Source organism: Chanodichthys erythropterus, chromosome 12 (assembly GCF_024489055.1).
Source record: "Chanodichthys erythropterus isolate Z2021 chromosome 12, ASM2448905v1, whole genome shotgun sequence".
NCBI classification, from domain to species: Eukaryota; Metazoa; Chordata; class Actinopteri; order Cypriniformes; family Xenocyprididae; genus Chanodichthys; species Chanodichthys erythropterus.
Window position 1 is genome coordinate 3,770,681 of NC_090232.1, and position 24,221 is coordinate 3,794,901.

A 24,221-nucleotide genomic window follows, 5' to 3' on the forward strand; every position below is an offset into this window, starting at 1 on the left:
ATAAATATATATTTAAATGAGAATGCAATTTGAGCTCAAATCTATTTGAGAGAGTAAGAATAAGAGAAAGTTCTTCTGTAGAAAAATTTAAAAGGGGAAAAAAAGTAGAGCTAAAAAAAATGTTATATATATATATACATATACACACACACACACACATACTGTATATAATGAAGTCAACTGAAGGGCAAGCACTCTTCACACATACTGTGGTCCTTATCAGACGGACAAATTGAGCGACATTATGGCACCCCTGTTAACGCTAACTGTCTGCCTCCATCTGTAAAAAAACTCAATCAATTCAATGACACAAATAAACTAAGGGTCAAAGCTGAGCACAGTGCAATGAACTGAAAATCATAGAAAAATATTTAAAAATAAATATATAAGCAGAAAAGCTCTTAACACAAACAAAATGCTTATTAACTTAGTTGTAAACTGTGAACTTTATAATACTAATTAACAATAACCATTAACAAGAATACAGCAGAGTAATATAATATAATATAATATAATATAATATAATATAATATAATATAATATAATATAATATAATATAATATAATATAATATAATATAATATAATATAATATAATATAATATAATATAATATAATATAATAAGTTTGATGGAAACAAACAAAATCAGAAATTAAAGTAGCAGTATGAATTCAATTGCATTCACGTTTAAATGAATGTGCCGATGTGCCATAACCAATTAATGTTTTTATAAGACAGAAGACAAGCAAGAAAATGTTGTTCATTAACTCAGTACAAATTGGAGAACTCTTATTTTCTATTAAGATACCTTTTTATGTGATAAACAATTCACATCATATCAATTATTTATTTATTTAATTTTTATTTTTATATCTGACACACAATGCAATCATTTTGCATACAAGAAGGGGAATTTAATATTAAAGCCAAATTAAAACGGTGTCAAAACCACTATTGTTTGAGAAACAGTTCTCATTTCATTCTGTCTGTGTCCATTTTTACATGGACAAATCGTCTCCAAAAGGCAGATTGTAATCAGTAAAATGCAAATGAGACTGGAAAACCTAAAGGACAGGTCACTAGTGCAGATATGAAGAAAAGAAACCAGGCAATCAATCAAGAACAGGCATTCATCAAAAAGAAATTCAGTTTGATTAATATTATGCAATTTTTTAAATAAAATCCTAATTATTTAACCAATCTTTTTTTTTATGATTTTTTATAATGTCTGTTTGCTTTAGAATGTGCATTAGCCTAAAGAAATATGGAAGTTTGTTTCTGCCAATGAATAAAAAACAAAAAATGTAATTGCAACTTTTCATTTCACAATTCTGACTTCTTTCTCAGAATTGCGTATTATAAAGTTGCAAAAGTCAACATTGTGAGATGTAAACTCACAATTGTGAGAAAAAAGTCAGAATTGCAAGAAAAAAGTCTGAATTGCTAGAAAAAAATTCACAATTGCGAGAAAAAAGTCAGAATTGTGAGAATAAAAGTCAGAATAGCGAAAGTTGCAAATATCTTTTAAATTGTTTTATTATGTGGCGGAAATCAGCTTCCATAAAGAAATGAAAACATTAGACTATGTTTTCACAGATTAGACTAGGGAGACTGTGCTCAGAATATTGTTTTCCAGTAAAATAACTACACATCTTTAAAACAAGATAAATTCAAATGAGAAATTAAATTGAATAATTGAATAATTAAATTGCATAAACCTCATTAAATACATTATTTTTATTTTCTAGTACTTTTGCAGTGTAGGCAATACAAATCATATATAGAGAGCATTCCTGATTTTCCTTTTTTTCTGTATCCATCCTTTCAAACTGCTGATTTGGCAACGTTTTTTTTTTTTTCACTATGAAAAAATTGTGAATGCAAAATAGGCTGATACATTAGAAACTTCCACATTATACACGTCACACCGTGGCACATTATGGAATTTTTTTATTATTACACTCCTTCATTGAGGCTCCTATGTGCTTAAAACATACTGAATATATGCTTTTTATATTTATTTTATTATTATTTAGAAAGTAAATTTTTTTACTTTTTTTTTAAGAAATTAAATGACCCCTCCCTCAAACTCTCTCTGGTTATCTGCTTCAAGATTCGCTGACATTAGCTCAGTTTCATGGGGGAATGTTTTTAAAGAGTAAAGCTGTGTTTGAAGCTGTGAGATTCTGTGTAGTTTAAACATTTTGCTGCATAATGATGATACTGGATCCATTATTAATAGATGTTCCTCTCTCTGCCTTCTGAGCAACAGAGCGGTGAGACGGTATTAGCTCTGCTCTCTTCACTTCATTTTAGCCTTTTCACACACAAGTTCTAAATTCCCAGAATAGCTCGGTCTGTTTTTTATCATAACATTATATAATATTGTGTGATATATGGCATGATTACTCAAATATATTGTACAATTACAATGACATGTAAAGTATAATGGAGCCAAAATTCATTTAAAATTGTATACGCAACAATAGCTATATTGAGAAAAGGGAAGACGGTGCAAGAAGGAGGGGAAGTTATTTTGATTAAAGATTATGAGGGCATATGAAAAATGATGTGCACGGATAAATCATTTATAATAAATACCGCAATATTCCATTAAAAATGCATTGAGAGGTCACATACCAATCAGAGAGAAATATCAAAAACAATGTCATCAGTGACAAAAATGGAATCTATAAATATCAACCTTTTTTCCATTACATTAGATGATTTACCTTTTGGTTTTAACCAATATCTGACTGGGTATTACTTTCATAATTCTAGTCCGGCTCCCCATAGCTCTATCCCTCCAAAGACATTTGTAGTGAAATGTTCCCTAGTGCCAAATAACTGTCAATGTCCACATTTCTAATAGCAGCACATCACGTTCCTATTGATTCAGGAGCTGCCAGGAACTTCATAGACAGAGAGTATATTAAAATATTGAATATTTACTGCAAACCCCTGCCAACCTCCTGTACATGTCAAGACGTTAGATGGCAAGATGTTACCGGGCTAGCCTTGGCTGACTTGCACATTTTAAAATTCAGATCAGGTTTTTAAAGTTCATGTAGGTGCCCAAACACAGTCTGAAGGGCCTTGAAAGCAAGATGTTTCTAATATTTCACGTACTGTTTGTTTTTAGAAATAGTCAAGCTGTATGACACCCATATAGAATTTGGTCTTGTGCCATTGATCTGCTAACAGTCACACACGCTGTGTAAACAATCAGATACGAACACGATGATGAAGAGAGATATAATAAATCCAAAGATAAATCCAAACAAGAGCCTATCAGGGTTATGCCGCTAAAACAACATTAAAATCTATTCTCTGTGATAACAGACAGATATGTCAGCATTGCCTTGGGCAATTGCGATTGCATGGTCATTTAGGTAAAAATAAATAAAAAATAGATAGTGTTGGTTTTAACTGCCATGCAATGTACAAGTGGAGAGTGACAGCTAAATAAAATCTGCACAATTTCAGAAGTCATTTTTTTTCCTTTTTTTTTTTTTTTTAATTATTGAATTAATATGATTAAAAATAATAATCATTTTAAACAAAAATAATTTTTTGAAAAGCAGACTTCTCTATTTAAAAGAACCATGCATGTTGATAGGACAAAATAAGTTTAACTTAAATAGATTTAAATAACATAAAAATAAAATAAAATGCATTTTTATTTGCTTGATTTTTGTGTAATTAACCATTTTTTACTTCATTGTTAATTCAGATGCATGTTAAGCATCATGTGCATCAAAAATGATAATGCAACCAACAACAACAACAACAACAACAATAATAATAATAATAATAAACATGCAATTGATTAAATCTTCCCCTTTGTTCACATGCTAGATGTGTGGAAAAGTTTGTGTTTATATAACGAATATTTTCGCTCAAAAGCAATCATTATGTAGCACTGCAAATACACAATGACAACACAATCCAGACAACAACACTAAAATGACTTCAGGGTAAAGAGGACTAGAGTGACCTCCACCTTGACCTGAGGGGGGTATATGAGCAGCATTACCTAGTGGAAGGATGAAACCTGAGAAAACATGAGCTTCACTGATGGGTAAAGGTGTGTGTGGGGATTTACACTAAGAGATTACATTTAATCAAACATGCATATAGATGAGTGAACAACGTCTAACATCAAACACTGTAGTTGTAGTTGAGACTAGAAGAGTTTGGTTGGTTGAGAAGATGCTGTTTTCTGTGCTGTGAGACCAAGCACACTTTGAATGCACTTCTAGAGATGAGGACTCGGGCTCGAATTAATACGGTAAAAACAATGCCATCGTTACTGTTCCTATCTGTGTGTACGAGTGCTGAAATTCAGATATGGTAATGGACATTTGGTTTTAGACACACGCTGTAAGCGGTCAACCAATCACAACAGACTGGTCCTTCTGACCAATCAGAGCAGAGTAGGCTCTCAGAACCATTTCAGACTGTGAGAATAGAGCTGAAGCTGCAATATTTTGAGAAAATTAAAGTGTTTTTGTCCTTGGATGCATGTAAACCTATTGTAGTAGACTACAATACTACTTAGGAATCGTTAAAATATCAAAATAGAGGCAATTTAAGGGATTTATACTATATCGGAGTGTTTTTTGTACGTTAAAAGAGCTGTAATGGAAATCATATAAATCCTGAATGCATTTCAATGCATTCCTCTTTTATATTCTATACGTGCTGATGCATGAGGAGGTCCTGATTTGAGAAATGCATCATTTAATGTGATGAGGACTGATCTAATGCCGCTGCTGTTTACCAAACATTTGGGTTTACACATAGCCAGCAGATGGAGAGAGAAATTACATGTTCTCTTTAGACTGCGCTCAGCTGCTTGGCATGCTTTCACATAGACAACAACAACACAGAAGAGCACAAAACTAAAGCCTGTGGATATGTGTGCTTCATAAATGTCAAGATTTTAGCTTTGGTAAACATACAAATTGTACTCTCTCTCTGTCAGTATTTCTATGTCTAACCTGCTAATCATTTCACGATAATCAGTCATAGATACTATAGGTATTGAACCTCAGACTACATATATTTTGAATCCAGCTTGTGATATTCTTTAATTATGAAATGCACGAAAAAGGCCATAACCATCTACATTCTGCTGTTCTCAGAAATGAGGATTTTATCACCATTATTCAGGCTGGATCAGATGATCTGATATGGGCTCTAATCTGTATGCATTAACAGTTCTGGCCTAATTGCTTTTCATGGTACATACTGCGACCCGCTGGCATGACAGCAGTGTGTGGTCAGAGCTGTCAGTTCACCAGACAGTCTGCAAATACTGGCATGGAGGAATGGAATACTTCCTCTTCTTCATTGTTTTCTTGGGTAAATGTCATAAATTATTACACAGACCTCTGGAATACTTAATACTTGACTTCATTGCACGGTCAAATATTTCTGAATAGCGACCACTGATCTTGAAAACACTGTAGAGCTGACCAGTCATCCAGGAAATCGGTTTCCTACAAAGCTGTGCTCTGTTTCTCTGACGTTTCTTTCTTATGACATACAAACAATTTCAAACCCGGACCTATTATGCCCCTTTTTACAAGTTGTAATATAAGTCTCTGGTGTCCCCAGAGTGTGTATGGGAAGTTTTAGCTCAAAATACCCCACAGATCATTTTTTATAGCATGTTAAAATGGCAACTTTTGGGGGGTGATCAAAAACATACTGTTTTTGTGTGTGTCCCTTTAAATGCAAATAAGCTGCTGCTCCTGGGCCCCTAAAAGAGGGCGGAGCTTCAAGAGCTCATGCAACAAGAAAACAGGACAATCTCACGCACTGAAAATGTCAGAAACTTGCGGTGTTCAGCCTTATGTGTTCATACCGGAGTCAGACAATGATGCCTACAGAGCCAGAGAAAATATGCTGCATGGAGATAGAACAGGTTTAGTTTGATTATGGTTATAACTTATGTTGTCATCTTGCTTTTATCCACTATTAGTACAAGCCTGTTTTAGCGGACCCTGTCCAAATGATGGCCAAAACTTTACTTGTCCTATGAGACTGTTGAGGTTTTATGGGGATTTAAAAAAAAAAAAGAAAAGAAAAGGAGTGGGTGGGTTTTTACCATTATAGGGTGGTTGTGTACACTGCTAATGCACATTTATATGCAAACACCATGTAAAAGTGAATTTTCCAGAAAAGGACCACCTTATGATTTGCTTGATTTATTTTGATAGAGTGAAGTAAACAGTTATATTTGTGCTGAAGTGACCACATATATGAAAGCTACTTGCCATCAGTACAGGAGAGTAAGAACATGAGATGATGACAACAACTTTACTTTATATCAAAGCATCCATTAAGCACCAGTGTGCTGCTGTGTCTCAAGAAGGATGATGCATGCTTTCATCTCTTTACCTGGAACACTGCGGGCCTGGAGTAATGGAATAATTCTAAGCAAATTTATATTAGAAGGAAAAGTTACCACTATAAGCATTACACTAGGAATTACAGACCTATCCATACTACTTTTTCTTTTCTCATTCAGTCGTAATTACTATCAAGAAACACTCTGCAATGATGGTAAACCTGGTAATAATTTTCTGAATCAAAGTTGCATCTGTATATACATAATATTTAATGTTTGTTAATGTTACTAACAAGTTGATGCCATTGTTGGCAGATCAAGAGTCTATAAAAAAGGCATTATAGCTGGGCAGTTGTCATTTCTGTTGGGCATACTGATGGCTGTCTCTCTTTATTTCTCTCATCCTTAACCCCTTTGGGTCAACAAAAGGGCCGTGGGCATGGGAACACATACTTAGAAGTACTCTCTGTGTGTGTGTGTGTGTGTGTGTGTGTGTGTAGGGGAGGAAGTTAAAAAATCATTTTGCCTACAGCAACATTCTGACACACAGCAGCTATTATGCAGCTTAAGCATCGAATCAAGCACGTCCTTTGTGAAGGAGTCAAAGGGTTATGTATAGCCTCTTCTACATAATGTTTCTGATGACTCTCAAGAAAAGCTTGAAGTTCCACTCTAAAATATGACAAACAACCTTATTTGGTAATTAATGTAGATTTAATTCCAGAGATAATTACAGCTGGTGTGATTAAATTGCCATCATTCAGTAAAGAGGGGAGACTAGAAGCAACAAAGTTGTCTTTCTACTAGAGAAAAATTAGTGTAATCATGGTTTCATGCACCCGTGGAACAGTGCTTAAAGGGATAGTTCACCCAAAAAGGAAAAAAATCTGTCATCATTTACTCACCCTCAGGTTTTTACAAACCTGGGACACTGTACAAATTGTGAATAAAAACAGAATGCAATGATGTGGAAGTTTCAAATTTCAATATTTTATTCAGAATACAACATAGATGACATATCAAATGTTTAAACTGAGAAAATGTATCATTTTAAGGGAAAAATAAGTTGATTTTAAATTTCATGGCATCAACACATCTCAAAAAAGTTGGGACAAGGCCATGTTTACCACTGTGTGGCATCCCCTCTTCTTTTTATAACAGTCTGCAAACATCTGGGGACTGAGGAGACAAGTTGCTCAAGTTTAGGAATAGGAATGTTGTCCCATTCTTGTCTAATACTAGTCTTAGGTCTTCTTTGTCGCATCTTCCTCTTTATGATGCGCCAAATGTTTTCTATGGGTGAAAGATCTGGACTGCAGTCTGGCCATTTCAGTACCCGAATCCTTCTTCTGCGCAGCCATGATGTTGTTATTGATGCAGTATGTGGTCTGGCATTGTCATGTTGGAAAATGCAAGGTCTTCCCTGAAAGAGACGACGTCTAGATGGGAGCATATCTTGTTCTAGAACTTGGATATACCTTTCAGCATTGATGGTGCCTTTCCAGATGTGTAAGCTGCCCATGCCACACGCACTCATGCAACCCCATACCATCAGAGATGCAGGCTTCTGAACTGAGCGCTGTTAACAACTTGGGTTGTCCTTGTCCTCTTTAGTCCGGATGACATGGCGTCCCAGTTTTCCAAAAAGAACTTAAAATTTTGATTCGTCTGACCACAGAACAGTTTTCCACTTTGCCACAGTCCATTTTAAATGAGCCTTGGCCCAGAGAAAACGCCTGCGCTTCTGGATCATGTTTAGATATGGCTTCTATTTTGACCTATAAAGTTTTAGCCGGCAACGGTGAATGACACGGTGGATTGTGTTCACCAACAATGTTTTCTGGAAGTATTCCTGAGCCCATGTTGTGATTTCCATTACAGTAGCATTCCTGTATGTGATGCAGTGCCGTCTAAGGGCCCGAAGATCACGGGCATCCAGTATGGTTTTCCGGCCTTGACCCTTACGCACAGAGATTGTTCCAGATTCTCTGAATCTTTGGATGATATTATGCACTGTAGATGATGATAACTTCAAACTCTTTGCAATTTTTCTCGGAGAAACTCCTTTCTGATATTGTGATATTGCTCCACTATTTTTCACCGCAGCATTGGGGGAATTGGTGATCCTCTGCCCATCTTGACTTCTGAGAGACACTGCCACTCTGAGAGGCTCTTTTTATACCCAATCATGTTGCCAGTTGACCTAATAAATTGCAAATTGGTCCTACAGTTGTTCCTTATATGCACATTTATCTTTTCCGGCCTCTTATTGCTACCTGTCCCAACTTTTTTGGAATGTGTAGCTCTCATGAAATCCAAAATGAGCCAATATTTGGCATGACATTTCAAAAATCTCACTTTCAACATTTGATATGTTATCTATATTCTATTGTGAATAAAATATAAGTTTATGAGATTTTTAAATTATTGCATTCCTTTTTTATTTACAATTTGTACAGTGTCCCAACTTTTTTGGAATAGGGTTTGTATATATATATAATATATATATATATATATATATAGAGAGAGAGAGAGAGAGAGAGAGAGAGAGATAGGCCCATAGACAGACAGATATACTGTACCTGTCAGGTTCTTGAGGCCGAGTTGTCTAAGGCCGAAGTGTCCATCTCGTCTGTAGTTGAGAAAGATGGACAGGGCGTAGCGTCCTTCATACAGTTTAGTGCCACGGATGATCCGCAGGTTCTCCAGAGGAAGAAAGTCGAACTGGTTCAGAGCCACCAACACATAACCCGTCACCTCACGGATAGACTGTGGAGATACACATACAAATATTTTCTGTTAGACACGATTTAAGCAAAATATGTGGAATTTAATTAGTCCATTTTGTGAAATATGGCTAAAAGTGTGCTTGCTGAGATCTCTGAATTTATTCATATCGGTCTCACTGAATCTCTTTAGGCAAAGATTTGTCCTCTACTTTCGGTTCCACAAAGACTCGATGTCCTCGGTCATCACGGCAATTGAGCATCACCAAAAGGACGACTAACGAGACAGCCTTCATATAATTTGAAGAGATAATGGCCCAAGAGAGCACTGGACCCTCCCTCTCCACACCCACATCAATCATGTTGACATCCAATCACGGTTTCATACTGCGTATCATTAGCAGGCACAGAGGACAGGTCTATTTCATGCAGAAGAAGTGAATGTGATATAGCTGTACTGATCGGACACACGCATACTGCTGCTGTCGTCAGAGAAATCCATCTGAAGAGCTGACCAAGCACACGGTGACAGCTGACACCTGACAGTCACGTGCCCTGGAAGACCACTGCTAGAGATCATTATTACACTGCAGTCTTAAAGAGGTCATTAATTGAAAAATCAACTTTTCGTACTATAAGAATATCCTGTAAGTTTCAGAACTGAAAACTTCCTTGTTAGTCCAATAAAAGCTTTTATTGACACCAGACCCAGCAAATGACTGAACCCAGAATGTGCCTATGGTGAAACGCCATCTCTGCAGACTCCTACTTCATCATTGCAGCGTTAGCCCCGCCCACTGCCATGATAGTGAGATGAGGAGGAGAGAAGAGCGATACAGGACTAAAATAACATTACCTTTCAAAGGATCCTAATGCTAGGAATATGGTTATTTATTTTCAACCATGTGAATGTCTCAGTTGAGGTTTATTTATTTGTATTCAGTACATTTTAACTGTGGATTCTTTGGTAAATCAATCGCATTTCGTTGCAGGCTTTGCAAACAGACTTTTACGATATGGACTCGACAGTAATGCAACAACATGTCAGTAACTGTGTTCATTCTAATGCCTGATCTGATATTAATGATTCATGTGCAGTCAGATGTTCTTTGTCTGTCAATAAATCAAACCAGTGACTAAAAGGTCAACTTAATGTTTTTTCTCTTAGTAGGATAAAAATAATCTGTTATTTAAATGGGGACTAAATTATACATAGAAAACGTTACAATCGCTGGAGCTGTCAATCAAACAGCGTGAGTTTATCAGTTCTGGACTCGCACCAAAACTCCTGTTTTATTCAACAAATCTCTTAGTTACATCATGTTTGCACTGTTAGTTATGATGAAAGCATTTGTTAGTGTGCAGAAATTGAGTTGGAATGACGAGATCACTGCTTTCATGAGCTCAACAACATGTCTGTGATCAACTACATGTTCATCACTGCAACCTTTCATGCCATGATCTAAATATAACGCCATAGATATAAATGTAATGCTATAATCAACAGGGTAGGAAAAATGCCTTTTATTTCTAAATTATGACAATTTTTGATGTAAACATTATGATAACATTAACATTAAAACAACGCAGTTCATCACCCCTTTAAATGCTAGATGCTAATTGGTCAGTCATTTTATAAAATGCCTGCTAAACGTTTAAAGCAAAATTCTGCCGTCATTTACTCACCCTCATGACGCTCCAAACTCGTATGACTTTCTTTCTTCAGTGGAACATAAAATAAACATTCTGAAGAATGTTGGTAACCAAAGTGTTTCAGTTCCCGTTGACTTCCATTGTATTTTCTGTCCATTAAATTGGAGGACAATGGGAACTGAAACTGTATGGATACCAACATTCTTCAAAATACTTTCTTTCTATTTCTATGCCATGGTAACCTATTAGAAACAGCTTTTGGACATACATAATGGTAATTTCCACTGGATGCAATCACTCTACTATGATAATACTGTTGTCACGGTTGAAGATCCGCAGTCTCGTTCTGTGGTCTGTGTTTATGTTGTGCTGTCACGTTAATTGTTTCATGTGGGCGTCGCCGCTGATTGCAGATCAGCGGCAGCTGTGTTCAATCTGGACTGCCTATTTATTTCCTTGTCTTTCGTCTCGTGTTTGTCAGATCGTTGTTGGAGTTCCCTGTTCTGTTTCCTGGTTTCCTCGTGTGTGCTTCCATTTGGAGTTGTTTCGTCGTGTCTTCACTCTGGATTACTGTTTCATCGTTGGATTCTTCACTTCTGATTCACTCCCACGGACTTCACCACGATCATCTCACCGCGGTCCACCAAGGTCCCTGTGTCGCCGCTCTCCTGCTGTCTGTGTGTTTGTCATCTGACTTTCTGGCGTGAAGCTCAAATAAATGAGATATTTTGACTTGCACTTGCATCCCTCGTTATTTCCCGTAACAGAACGATCTGACCAACAACATGGATGCAGCAAGTTCAGCAGCATTAACGGAGTTTATCAACCACAGCATTGCACGGATGGATCAACAGCAGGAGAGCATTTCCTCTACCGGACGCGCCGTGCAGGCATTGGTGACACAGGTGTCCGAGCTCTCCCAACAGCTACAAGAACTTCGAGGTCCCGCTGCGCCGCCCACACTGCCCGTTCCCCCACCACAACCCCCGCAAGGAGATCAACCTGAACCACGCTTACCTACACCTCAGACATATGCCGGTGAGCCGAGTTTTTGCAGAGCCTTTCTGAACAAGTGTTCACTGTATTTTTCTCTGCAGCCACGCACCTTCGAAAGGGAGGAGTCCAAGGTGGCGTTTGTGTTAACCTTGCTCACCGGGCAGGCAGCTTTGTGGGGAACGGCGGTGTGGGAGAATCAAGATCCTTGCTGTTCCTCGTTCCAGACACTTGCCGCCGAAATGAAGAGAGTGTTTGACCGTGCGGTCACAGGAAAGGACGCAGCCCGACGTTTGACGGGACTCAAGCAAGGAGATCGCACGGTAGCGGATTATTCCATCGAGTTCCGAACACTGGCGGCGGAGTGCAACTGGAACGAGGAGGCGCAGTGGGACGTCTTCCTGCATGGGTTGGCCGACCGTGTACAAAAGGAGATCTACGTTTTGGATTTACCTCAGAGTCTTAATGGACTGATTGATCTTGCACTACGGGTGGATGCCCGTATCAACCGTCTGGAGAATCTTCCTCGTTCCGTCTTCGCATCCCGGGGTGCAGAGGCTCGAGGAGTCAACAACAGAGACACGGTCGGTCCCGCTTTCGATCCGGAACCCATGCAGGTGGGGAGAGCTCGGCTTTCCCGGGAGGAGAGAGAGCGGCGGAGATCCCAAGGACTGTGCATTTACTGTGGAGGGGCTGGGCACTTCTTGAACAACTGCCCGGTAAAAGATCGAGCCCGGTAGTAACGTTGAGGCTACTATCGGGTGGGATCTCCGCTGAAAAGTCCTCACCATCCACTCTTCTCCCGGTTAGACTGAGGTGGGCCACACACACGCTCACCTGTCACGCTCTACTGGATTCGGGGGCTGAAGGTAATTTCATGGACACACAGTTTGCACATCGCTTTCAGTTACCCATCATTCCTCTCACGAGACAGATTTCCGTCAACGCTCTCAATGGCCAGGATCTACCCAACATAACACTCACCACCACATCCATTACCCTCATCACTTCTGGCAATCATACTGAGTCTATTCCATTCCTTCTCATGGATTCACCCCTGGCCCCCATTGTTCTCGGACATCCCTGGCTCACACAACACAACCCCAAGGTGGACTGGCGTCAGCACACTGTCTTGGAATGGAGCACTCAGTGTCATAAGTCTTGTCTTGTGTCTGCTTGTTCTTCTGTGTCTGCTTCTGTGTTACAGGAAAAGGCTGCGGATCTGTCAAACGTGCCCGCGGAGTATCTAGACCTGAAGGAAGTGTTCAGTAAGTCCCGAGCTGCTTCTCTTCCTCCGCATCGTCCCTATGACTGTGCTATAGATTTAGTTCCCGGTAAGTCTCCGCCTAAAGGCAAGTTGTACTCTCTGTCCGTTCCCGAGAGGGAGGCCATGGAGAAATATATTTCTGATTCTCTAGCAGCTAAGTTCATTCGCCCTTCCTCTTCTCCGGCGGGGGCGGGGTTCTTTTTTGTTGGAAAGAAGGATGGTTCCTTGCGACCTTGCATTGATTACCGGGGGTTGAATAACATCACGGTAAAGAATACTTATCCTTTGCCGTTGATGTCTTCAGCCTTCGAGAGGTTGCAAGGAGCGTCCGTCTTCACGAAATTGGATTTAAGGAACGCTTATCATTTGGTCCGCATTAGGGAGGGGGATGAGTGGAAGACCACTTTTAACACCCCCAGGGGGCACTTTGAATACTTGGTCATGCCCTTCGGACTTTCCAACTCCCCGGCGGTCTTCCAGGCACTCGTCAATGACGTGTTGAGAGACATGGTAGACCAGTTCATATATGTCTACCTGGACGACATATTGATTTTCTCCTCGTCTCTCCAGGAACATGTTCAACACGTCCGACGAGTGCTTCAGCGGCTGCTAGAGAATGGGCTTTTTGTCAAGGCGGAGAAATGCGATTTTCATGCACAGTCTGTTTCTTTCCTAGGGTACATCGTCTCGTCTGAGGGAATTCGCATGGATCCTGACAAGGTTAAGGCTGTGGTGGATTGGCCAAGCCCGGATTCCCGTAAGGCCCTACAGAGGTTTCTGGGCTTCGCTAATTTTTACCGGCGGTTCATTCGCAACTTCAGCCAACTAGCCGCGCCTCTGACAGCCTTGACCTCCCCCAGAACGGCGTTCAGGTGGTCCGATGCAGCTGAGGCTGCATTCGCCAAACTGAAAGACCGCTTTGTTTCGGGTCCCATCCTCATTGCCCCTGATCCTTCACGTCAGTTCGTGGTGGAGGTCGATGCGTCAGAGGTGGGGGTAGGTGCAGTTCTATCCCAGCGATCTCCTTCAGACGAGAAGATCCACCCCTGCGCGTTTTTTTCTCATCGTTTATCTCCAGCCGAACGCAATTATGACATTGGTAACAGAGAGTTGCTGGCAGTCAAGTTAGCGTTGGAAGAATGGCGTCATTGGTTGGAGGGTTCGGGGGTACCTTTCATTGTTTGGACTGACCATAAGAACTTAGAGTATATCAGAACGGCTAAAAGACTAAACTCCAGGCAAGCTCGGTGGGCACTTTTTTTCGGACGTTTTGATTTTTCTCTCTCGTACCGCCCGGGTTCTAAAAACATCAAACCCGATTCTCTTTCTCGTATTTTTGATCCTTCCGAACGCCCGTCTACTCCCGAGTGTATTCTTCCTGAGACATTAGTGGTCTCCACTCTGACATGGGAGGTCGAATCGAAGGTCAAGTCGGCCTTAGAAGGGGTAACGCCTCCGCCCGGATGCCCACCGAACCGTTTATTTGTGCCGGAGAGGTTAAGGTCCAGTGTTATCAAGTGGGGGCATTGTTCCAACGTAGCCTGTCATCCAGGGGTTAATCGCACCGGTTTTTTGGTCAAGCAACGATTCTGGTGGCCTGCCATGGCTCGTGACATTCGCCGTTTTGTTTTGGCTTGCGCGATTTGTGCCACTGGTAAGACCTCCAATCGTCCCCCAGATGGGTTGCTCCAACCGCTGTCTGTCCCTTCGAGACCCTGGTCCCACATCGCGCTAGATTTTGTCACCGCCCTCCCACCCTCCCAGGGGAACACGGTTGTTTTGACCGTGGTGGACCGGTTCTCGAAGGCGGCGCATTTCATCCCTTTACCTAAATTACCCTCTGCTAAGGAGACAGCGGTAACTGTCGTTGATCACGTCTTTCGGTTACATGGCCTCCCGATGGATGTGGTCTCTGACAGGGGGCCCCAATTTGTGTCCAAATTTTGGCAAGAGTTTTGTAAGTTGCTGGGGGCGACTGTTAGTCTTTCTTCTGGGTTCCATCCCCAGTCCAATGGTCAAACCGAGAGAGCTAACCAAGATTTGGAAAGAATGTTGCGATGTATGGTTTCCAAGAATCCTTCCTCCTGGAGCCAGCAACTCTCTATGATTGAGTACGCACATAATTCGTTACCAGTGTCTTCCACGGGCCTCTCACCATTTGAATGTAGTTTAGGTTACCAGCCACCTATTTTTCCCAGTCTGGAATCCGAAGTCGCGGTCCCCTCCGCTCACGCCTTCGTCCAGAGGTGTCACCGCACTTGGACGAGAGCCCGTGAGACTCTTCTCCAAGTGGGGGCGCGCACCAAGGCTAAGGCTGATCGCCACCGGTCGAAGCCTCCCGTATACGTCGTGGGTCAAAAAGTGTGGCTTTCTACCAAGAACATTCCTCTCCGCTCCGTCTCCAATAAACTTGCTCCCAAATTCATTGGCCCATTTCCTGTCACCAAGATCATTAGTCCGGTGGCAGTCCGACTTAAACTTCCTCCAGCGTACAGGAGAATTCATCCCGCCTTCCATGTGTCTAAAATCAAACCTGTGTTTCATTCACACATTAATCCGCCTACCCCGGTTCCTCCACCACCGCGTCTCGTAGACGGGGAACCCACCTATTCGGTTAATCGCATTCTGGACTCGAGAAGGAGGGGACGCGGATTTCAGTACTTGGTGGACTGGGAAGGTTACGGTCCGGAGGAGAGAAGTTGGGTTCCTGCGAGGGACATCCTGGATCACTCCCTTATCGATGACTACAATCGGCAGGTAGGTGCTCCTGGGAACGCCGAGAGGCGTTCCTAGGAGGGGGGGTACTGTCACGGTTGAAGATCCGCAGTCTCGTTCTGTGGTCTGTGTTTATGTTGTGCTGTCACGTTAATTGTTTCATGTGGGCGTCGCCGCTGATTGCAGATCAGCGGCAGCTGTGTTCAATCTGGACTGCCTATTTATTTCCTTGTCTTTCGTCTCGTGTTTGTCAGATCGTTGTTGGAGTTCCCTGTTCTGTTTCCTGGTTTCCTCGTGTGTGCTTCCATTTGGAGTTGTTTCGTCGTGTCTTCACTCTGGATTACTGTTTCATCGTTGGATTCTTCACTTCTGATTCACTCCCACGGACTTCACCACGATCATCTCACCGCGGTCCACCAAGGTCCCTGTGTCGCCGCTCTCCTGCTGTCTGTGTGTTTGTCATCTGACTTTCTGGCGTGAAGCTCAAATAAATGAGATATTTTGACTTGCACTTGCATCCCTCGTTATTTCCCGTAACAACTGTAGTAGTTTCTGTTTTTGTGTTAATGTCTTTATAAATCAATCAAGTTTTAGGATAATTATTATGGAGGTGTCCATTCAATTCAAGCCATCTGTGTTTCAAGTAGTTGTTAGTAGATCAAGTAGTCTTAAATCATGCATATCTCCTAGTGTGGGCAGGAACTAGGATTCCCATTGTCCTCACATGACACGAGATACAGTGAACAAAGGATGAAGTCTGTAATCAGTAATTAGCTTGATTATACCTTTCATACATGCAGACTGATGAAGAACAAATAACTCATCAAAGCACCACATTATAGCAAAAATTTTTGAATAACCCTACTTTTAGTGCAAGGGGGAAAAAACGTGCCAGATGTTTTGCACCAATGCTTTCTCTTTTATACTATTTGCACCATGTTGGCTTTGCACATTTGCTAATGAGTTCAAACGCATGTTCAGTGACATCCACCAGTGTCACTAAAGAAAACCTGCACCAACACAAAAAATTAACAAATATTATTAGACAGAAATTTTGATAGGAATAAAATAAAAAAAAAAACAACAACTGATGAATCATTCACAAAGACTACCAAAATGCATTATAAAAATCTAAATAAATAAAAGTTAATTTTGTAAAAAAGCAAAACAATATATGTATCAATAAAACGATATATGTATCAAAATTAAGTAAAATATTCAATAACAAGAACTGCATCAAAATACACTACCACTCAAAAGTTTGGGGTCAGTAAGTTTTTTTTGTTTTTGTTTTGTTTTTTTAAAGAAATTATGAAATTTTATTTAGCAAGGTTTACATTTCAAATAAATTCTGTTCTTTTGAAATTTCTATCCAGCAGCCTATTAGAATAAAAAGCAGCCTATTAGAATAAGTGACACAAGTGTTTTTAACATTGATAATAAGAAGAAATTATTATAAAATTGATCAAGCATATTAGAATGACTTATTAAATATTAAAATTGACATATTAAATGACATATTAAAATAGGAAACAGCCGTCTTAAATTGTAATAATATTTCAAAATATTTTCTGTATTTTTCATCAAATAAATCCAGCAAGATATTTAAAGTAAACTTGAATAGTGGTTCCACTTTAGCACAATAACATGTACTTCAGTATGTGTTTATTTGGACCTCAGCAGCACTACTTCTGCACAATTAAAGTGCATTAGGTACACAATTAATTGTTCCAATTTAGCAGATTAGTAAAGCAAAATACAATTGCAGGGTACTTTTTTAGCACATAAATATGTAAATGTATTTATAGTATATTTATTTCAAATACATTTGAAATAAATATACATTTACATTACTCACACAACAACTAAACTCATCTCTGCAGTTTGAATTTTAGCCTTGGATTCCTATACTAATAGTATGCAAAAGAAAAAAATAGTGCAAACCCAGTATTGTAGGTGGAGCAGCAACGCTGACTCGATATTATCAACGCTGAGCGAATGTGGTAATGATAAAGCTGAGCGGGCAGCAATTACTCCTTTTGCATTCCAGCCCAAGAGCAAACAATATAAATGTCAATGTTAAATGCAATCTGTTTGTTCCACTTTAGCAGCAGGTGACATAACAACACATGTGCTTGATCAAAACCAGCTGTGACAGGGTAGATATTAAAAACCCATGGAGAGAAACAATTCAGTTGAACAGCTGAAGATCACAAACACAGGAGGCTTCACCAAACCCTCGTTATAACACTTGGATTCCTGAGTGTTAATCATTATGTAGACATCTCCATTTCAGAGACGCCACCCCAAAAGGAGGTGCTTCAATCACTTAGCTAGGCTGGATTAATAGAAATGTATTAAATTGATGCTGTCTGCAAACGAGGCAAAGCACATCCCACCTAAAAGTGGCTTTTTCAGTCTTTTATTGAGATTGAAAGCAGTAAAGCCCAATCTATACTTCATTTTTTACACATATGCTGGGGTATAAGCACAATTTCAGCATTAGCACAGTAAGTGTGTACTAAATATACAAGTTCCCTTTCATTCGGTCACTCTCGACGTCTCGTCGGACTGACGAATTGAGATCCCAGTTCCCTCCTTCAGGGAACAAGGGTTACATACATAACTGAGACTTTTTATAACCACACATATACATTGTACAAGCTTGCATATGCACTTTGATCCTTGGAAGTGGGAACTTTTAGCTTCCCTTACAAAAAAATAAGTATACTTCAAGTTCAAGTATTCTTGAGTAAAGTTAAAGTATATTTTAAGCATACTCTATGTAGTAAGTATACTAATGTCAATTTACTATAAGTATACTTGTAAATGTACAGTTTCAATTCTACTTAGGACTAAACTGGACAACTTTTTAGTGTACAAAAGTATACTTTTAAGTATACTTTAAGTGTAACAGTAGTAAACTTTGAGTGCACAAACAGTTTTTCTATACTACAAGTGAACATAGTTTACTAGTCAAATACTTGTAGTACATTTTTAGTATATAAAAGTACACTTTGAAGTGTACTTTCAGTAAACTACTAGTTTATTAGTTACTGCAAGTATACATGTACCTTTTTTTTAAGTGAACATAACATCATACTTATAGTTGACTATTTATATATTATTTTTGCACTATAATTATACTACTATGTTCCTATATAGGAATTAATTTTTTTATACTTGATATACTGTATACTCTTTCCATTTTAAAACATTTTATTCTAGCTTCATGCATCCTTTTTTTTAATGAACACTTGAATCTGTTTTTTTTTTTTTTTTTTTTTTTTTTTTTTTTAAAAGCAAGATTTTAAATAAAAAGCTGAGAAAATCATATTTTTTGTCAAAGACTACATCCAGATCAGATTCAGGACGATGATTAAAACACAGATGGAGTAGAATCCATCAACAACCCCAAAGCTTCACAGTCATTAACCCTTCCTGGGTCGATGTTTCACTCAGTAATGTTAGGTAGTTTTGATTCATATGCTGTTTAATGTTTGATGATTGCGTTATTTTACATTTGCATTAGCAATCTTTTATCACCCTCTTGCTTCTTCTTCTCCCATGTTTTGATCAGGAGATTCTGTACTCTTTCAGAAGATGCGTATTAGCGTCTCCTACTGTATAACAGTAAAAACATGGATTTTGGAGGGAAAAAAAAAAAAAAAAAATCGCAGACACTGGAGGCTGTACGTTTGACTATGTGTGTATACTAATATGCAATATGTTGTACTTTACACTGCCATTTATATAAAGCTGGCATGAAATTGAAATACACCCTATCTATTTTCTAAATGCATATTTAAGATCTTATTTTGAACAATTCATCCATACATATGTTTCTTTTTTTTCTGTTTTAACCTCACAATTCATCAAAATATAAATTCGATTTTCTGGTGAAATGACAGTGTTCCTTTTTTTCTTTTTTTCCCTTTTCAATAACCCATTTAATTTGGATGTACATCACAATATGGTAGAAATGATCTGTTGCTAATTCCACTACATTGCAATTTAAAAGTCTTTAAGATCCCACCAGTCTCCTTAAAGGAAAAAAAAAAACCAAAAAAAAAACTTGACTCACAGTAATAAACTTCTTGTTTGCGAACACACACACAAAAAGCCTGAGGCTGCTTTAAACAATTATGAATGTACAATGGATGTGATTTAAATTGGTAGCTTAAACGGGCAGCATTTCCCCTTGTGATGCAAGAAAAGATGGAGCCTTATTCAGATAAATGGTGATCGTTCAATTATAATTCGCTTTTATAGCCATACCTTTTAATATAATGGCAATCATGGGAATTCCTGGTGCCTGTAATTGCTCTGAGGAAATTATTTCACCTCTGAGACCTTGCCACAGTGCTGTGTCATATCTAATAAGAAACTGTGGAGGCTAGAATGAGAAACAACAGTGGCTTTCTAAAATAGGACAGAAGTTATTACTAACTGCTGATACGTGATCAGTTTTGCCCTTTACTTTCAGAAAGGTTAAGATTAAGTGCAACCGGGTCAGAAACCAGCACTATAATACCCTCTGAGCAGGGATACAATTAAGGCCTTTATTTTATTTCCACATTAGCTTATGCGATGTATCAGGACTACAAATGAGCTGTGTGCAAAATCTAGGCATCTTTCTAATATGCTGATTTGCTACTCAAGAAACATTTATTATTATCAGTGTTGAAACTGAGTGTTGTGCTGCTTCATATTTTTGTGGAAACCATGATACATTTTTTCCAGGATACTTTGATGAATAGTACAAAGCCCAACACATGACATGTATGCGCACAATTTACTATTTCAGTACCTCGATTTGCTAAATCGTGCGCACGATTTACTATTTTGTTGCCTTGATTTGCTAAGTGGTGTGCACAATTTACTATTTCAGTACCTCGATTTGCTAAATCGCGTGCACGATTTACTATTTTGTTCCCTTGATTTGCTGAGTGGCGTGCACAATTTACTATTTATTTCCCTCGATTTGCTAAATCGTGTGCACGCTTTACTAATTAGTTCCCTCGATTTTCTAAATCGCGTGCACAATTTACTAATTATTTCCCTCGATTTGCTAAATCGTGAGCATGATTTACTATTTTGTTGCCTTGATTTGCTAAGTGGTGTGCACAATTAACTAATTATTTCCCTCGATTTGCTAAATCGCGTGCACAATTTACTATTTCATTACTTCGATTTGCTAAATCGTGAGCACAATTTACTATTTATTTCTCTCGATTTGTTAAGTGGTGTGTACCATTTACTATTTATTTCCCTCGATTTGCTAAATCTTGAGCACAATTTACTATTTCGTTACCTCGATTTGCTAAATCGCATGCACAATTTACTATTTATTTCCCTCGATTTGCTAAATCTTGAGCACAATTTACTATTTCGTTACCTCGATTTGCTAAATCGCATGTACAATTTACTATTTATTTCCCTCGATTTGCTAAATCGTGCGCACGCTTTACTAATTAGTTCCCTTGATTTGCTAAATCGCGTGCACCATTTACTATTTATTTCCCTCGATTTGCTAAATCGTGAGCACGCTTTACTAATTAGTTCCCTTGATTTGCTGAGTGGTGTGCACAATTTACTATTTATTTCCCTCGATTTGCTAAATCGTGCGCACGCTTTACTAATTAGTTCCCTCGATTTTCTAAATCGCGTGCACAATTTACTAATTATTTCCCTCGATTTGCTAAATCGTGAGCATGATTTACTATTTTGTTGCCTTGATTTGCTAAGTGGTGTGCACAATTAACTAATTATTTCCCTCGATTTGCTAAATCGCGTGCACAATTTACTATTTCATTACTTCGATTTGCTAAATCGTAAGCACAATTTACTATTTATTTCTCTCGATTTGCTAAATCGTGAGCACAATTTACTATTTATTTCCCTCAATTTGTTAAGTGGTGTGTACCATTTACTATTTATTTCCCTCGATTTGCTAAATCTTGAGCACGATTTACTATTTCGTTACCTCGATTTGCTAAATCGCATGCACAATTTACTATTTATTTCCCTCGATTTGCTAAATCGTGCGCACGCTTTACTAATTAGTTCCCTTGATTTGCTAAATCGCGTGCACCATTTACTATTTATTTCCCTCGATTTGCTAAATCGTGAGCACGCTTTACTAATTAGTTCCCTTGATTTGCTAAATCATGTGCACAATTTACTATTTATTTCCCTCGATTTGCTAAATCGTGAGCACGATTTACTATTTCATTACTTCGATTTGCTCAATCGCGTGCACCATTTACCATTTATTTATCTCGATCGTGAGCATGATTTACTATATTGTTGCCTTGATTTGCTAAGTGGTGTGCACAATTTACTATTTATTTTTCCCTCGATTTGCTAAATTGTGAGCACGATTTACTATTTTGTTGCCTCGATTTTCTAATTGGTGTGCACAATTTACTATTTATTTCCCTCGATTTGCTAAATCGTGCACACAATTTACTTTTGTTTCTTTGATTTCCTCAATCATGCACATGCTTTACTAATTAGTTCCCTCGATTTGCTAAATCGTGTGCACCATTTATTATTTATTTCCCTCGATTTGCTAAATCGTGCGCACAAGTTACCATTTCGTTGCCTTGATTTGCTAAATCGCGTGCACAATTTACTATTTATTTTTAATTCTTTAAAATAAATACTGACCCTAAACTTTTGAACTGCTTTTCTTAACAAAATTAACTGCATTAAAGATTTCAATGAGGCATAGACACACAGCTGATTCTAGAACACTCTGACATTAGAATAATGCTAAAAAAAATAAAATAAATAACACTCATAAAATCAAAAATAATAGAGGCAGATACAAATACTAGTTATTTTCTACTGAACTTTCTATTATCTGATGTTGAATAAGAGTATCACAATGCATTCTGAGATTGCTTTATCTGTGAATAATATATGCAATGCCATCTATTTAAGTGACAAAAAAACAGCATATATTAAAAGGCAGCTTACTGAGTTAAGTCTGTCGAGAAAACACCAATCTAAAATGCTTTTTAGGTATGTAGCCTGATTAAGTTTAAAACCAAGCCAATATATAGCCACGCCACCATGCATGAACTCTAATAGTAGAGGACAAGCTGTTGGGCAGCAGTGTTGCCAGCAGCATCTCAAACATCAGCTCACCTCAGTCTTCCTCCCATCTGTTTACCCACTAATAAGAACACAACTCCACACCGCTGCAGGGCATTGGACACAGAACTATCCATCATGCAGTTCAGTTCATCGTGACCCTATCTATATATATATGGCCTTTGCATTATCACAAGCAGAATAGTTTAACAAGCTCTGGTCTGTGCTCGAATATTTGCGGTAGGAGAAACATCCTTAAAATGATACTAATATTACCGGTGAAAATGCTATATAAAAAAAGCAGGAAAGTAATAATAATCTACTAGGAAATCCTAGGCTGGATAGCAATAATGGTCCACCCAGCAGGCTTGTTTCTTGTGTGAACATAACTTTTGAGGAATGGAATTGTTAGAAAAACTGCCAGTAAAACTGTGAATTATTAGCTCTGTTCCAAAACTTAGTGAGCCGCCTAGTTAGACAGCACAGGCACACTTACAGTTCAAAGGCTGTTTCAAATGGAAGGAAACTTCTCAATATAGCTTAGATATTTTCATGTAATTCCATGCTTCCTTCACAGACAAGGCAATCCCAAAAAATGCACTTCAAATCCAAATACAGGGTTATTAAGTTTTCAAATACTCTCTACACTTTTTTTTTTTTTTTAAATGATCTTATGCTAATATTATAATACAGTAATATTTTGAAATTCTAAATTAACTACTTTCTATTTGAATGTATTTTAAAAAGTAATTTATTCCTGTGATCAAAGCTGAATTTTCAGCATCATTACTCCAGTCTTCAGTGTCACATGATCCTTCAGAAATCATTTCAATATGCTGATATATATATATATATATATAAAAATTCATAATTCAAAAGAACAGCATTTATTTGAAATTGAATTTTACCAAGTTAATGCATCCTTGGTAAAAAAAAAAAAAAAGGAAAAAAAAACAAAACACCAATTTCTTTAAAAAAACATGCAGACTTTTGAACAGTAGTAAACTTAAAAGTACTGATTTTAAAATAAAATAAAATTACTTACAATTAATAATAAAATAAAAAATGCATACATATATAAACGTCTAAATATTATTGTGTCTATTTTGTATGCCCCTATAGATTGAAGAGGCTGATTCATTGTTAGCAACATGTTAACATCAAACTCTATTTGGCTCTCTTTACACCTGGTATTAAGATGCATTTTGGTTTGGTAGATGAGGGAGACACATTCCCGTTCACACCTGGTGTTTAATCCATCTCTTTTGTCCACTTTTGATCACTTCTATCCTGATTTCTTCGATGTGAGGGTCTATGGGTGGGTAAAAGAATGATTTTTTTTTACAGGTCTTTCAATCTAATGGACAAAATAAGCTCACACAATTTACATATGAACACACCGAAGATGA

The 24,221-nt window shown here is 38.2% G+C and overlaps 1 protein-coding gene across 3 annotated transcripts in view; it reads right to left on the minus strand.

The window, feature by feature from the left end:
- Window positions 1–24,221, minus strand: part of LOC137032937 (receptor tyrosine-protein kinase erbB-4-like) — a 231,435-nt gene that overhangs the window by 60,762 nt on the left and 146,452 nt on the right. For all 3 annotated transcript variants that reach the window (XM_067404966.1, XM_067404965.1, XM_067404967.1), the window contains one exon: window positions 8,940–9,126. In XM_067404966.1, the coding sequence (XP_067261067.1) occupies window positions 8,940–9,126 (187 nt within the window). The remainder of the gene's footprint in view (window positions 1–8,939; window positions 9,127–24,221) is intronic.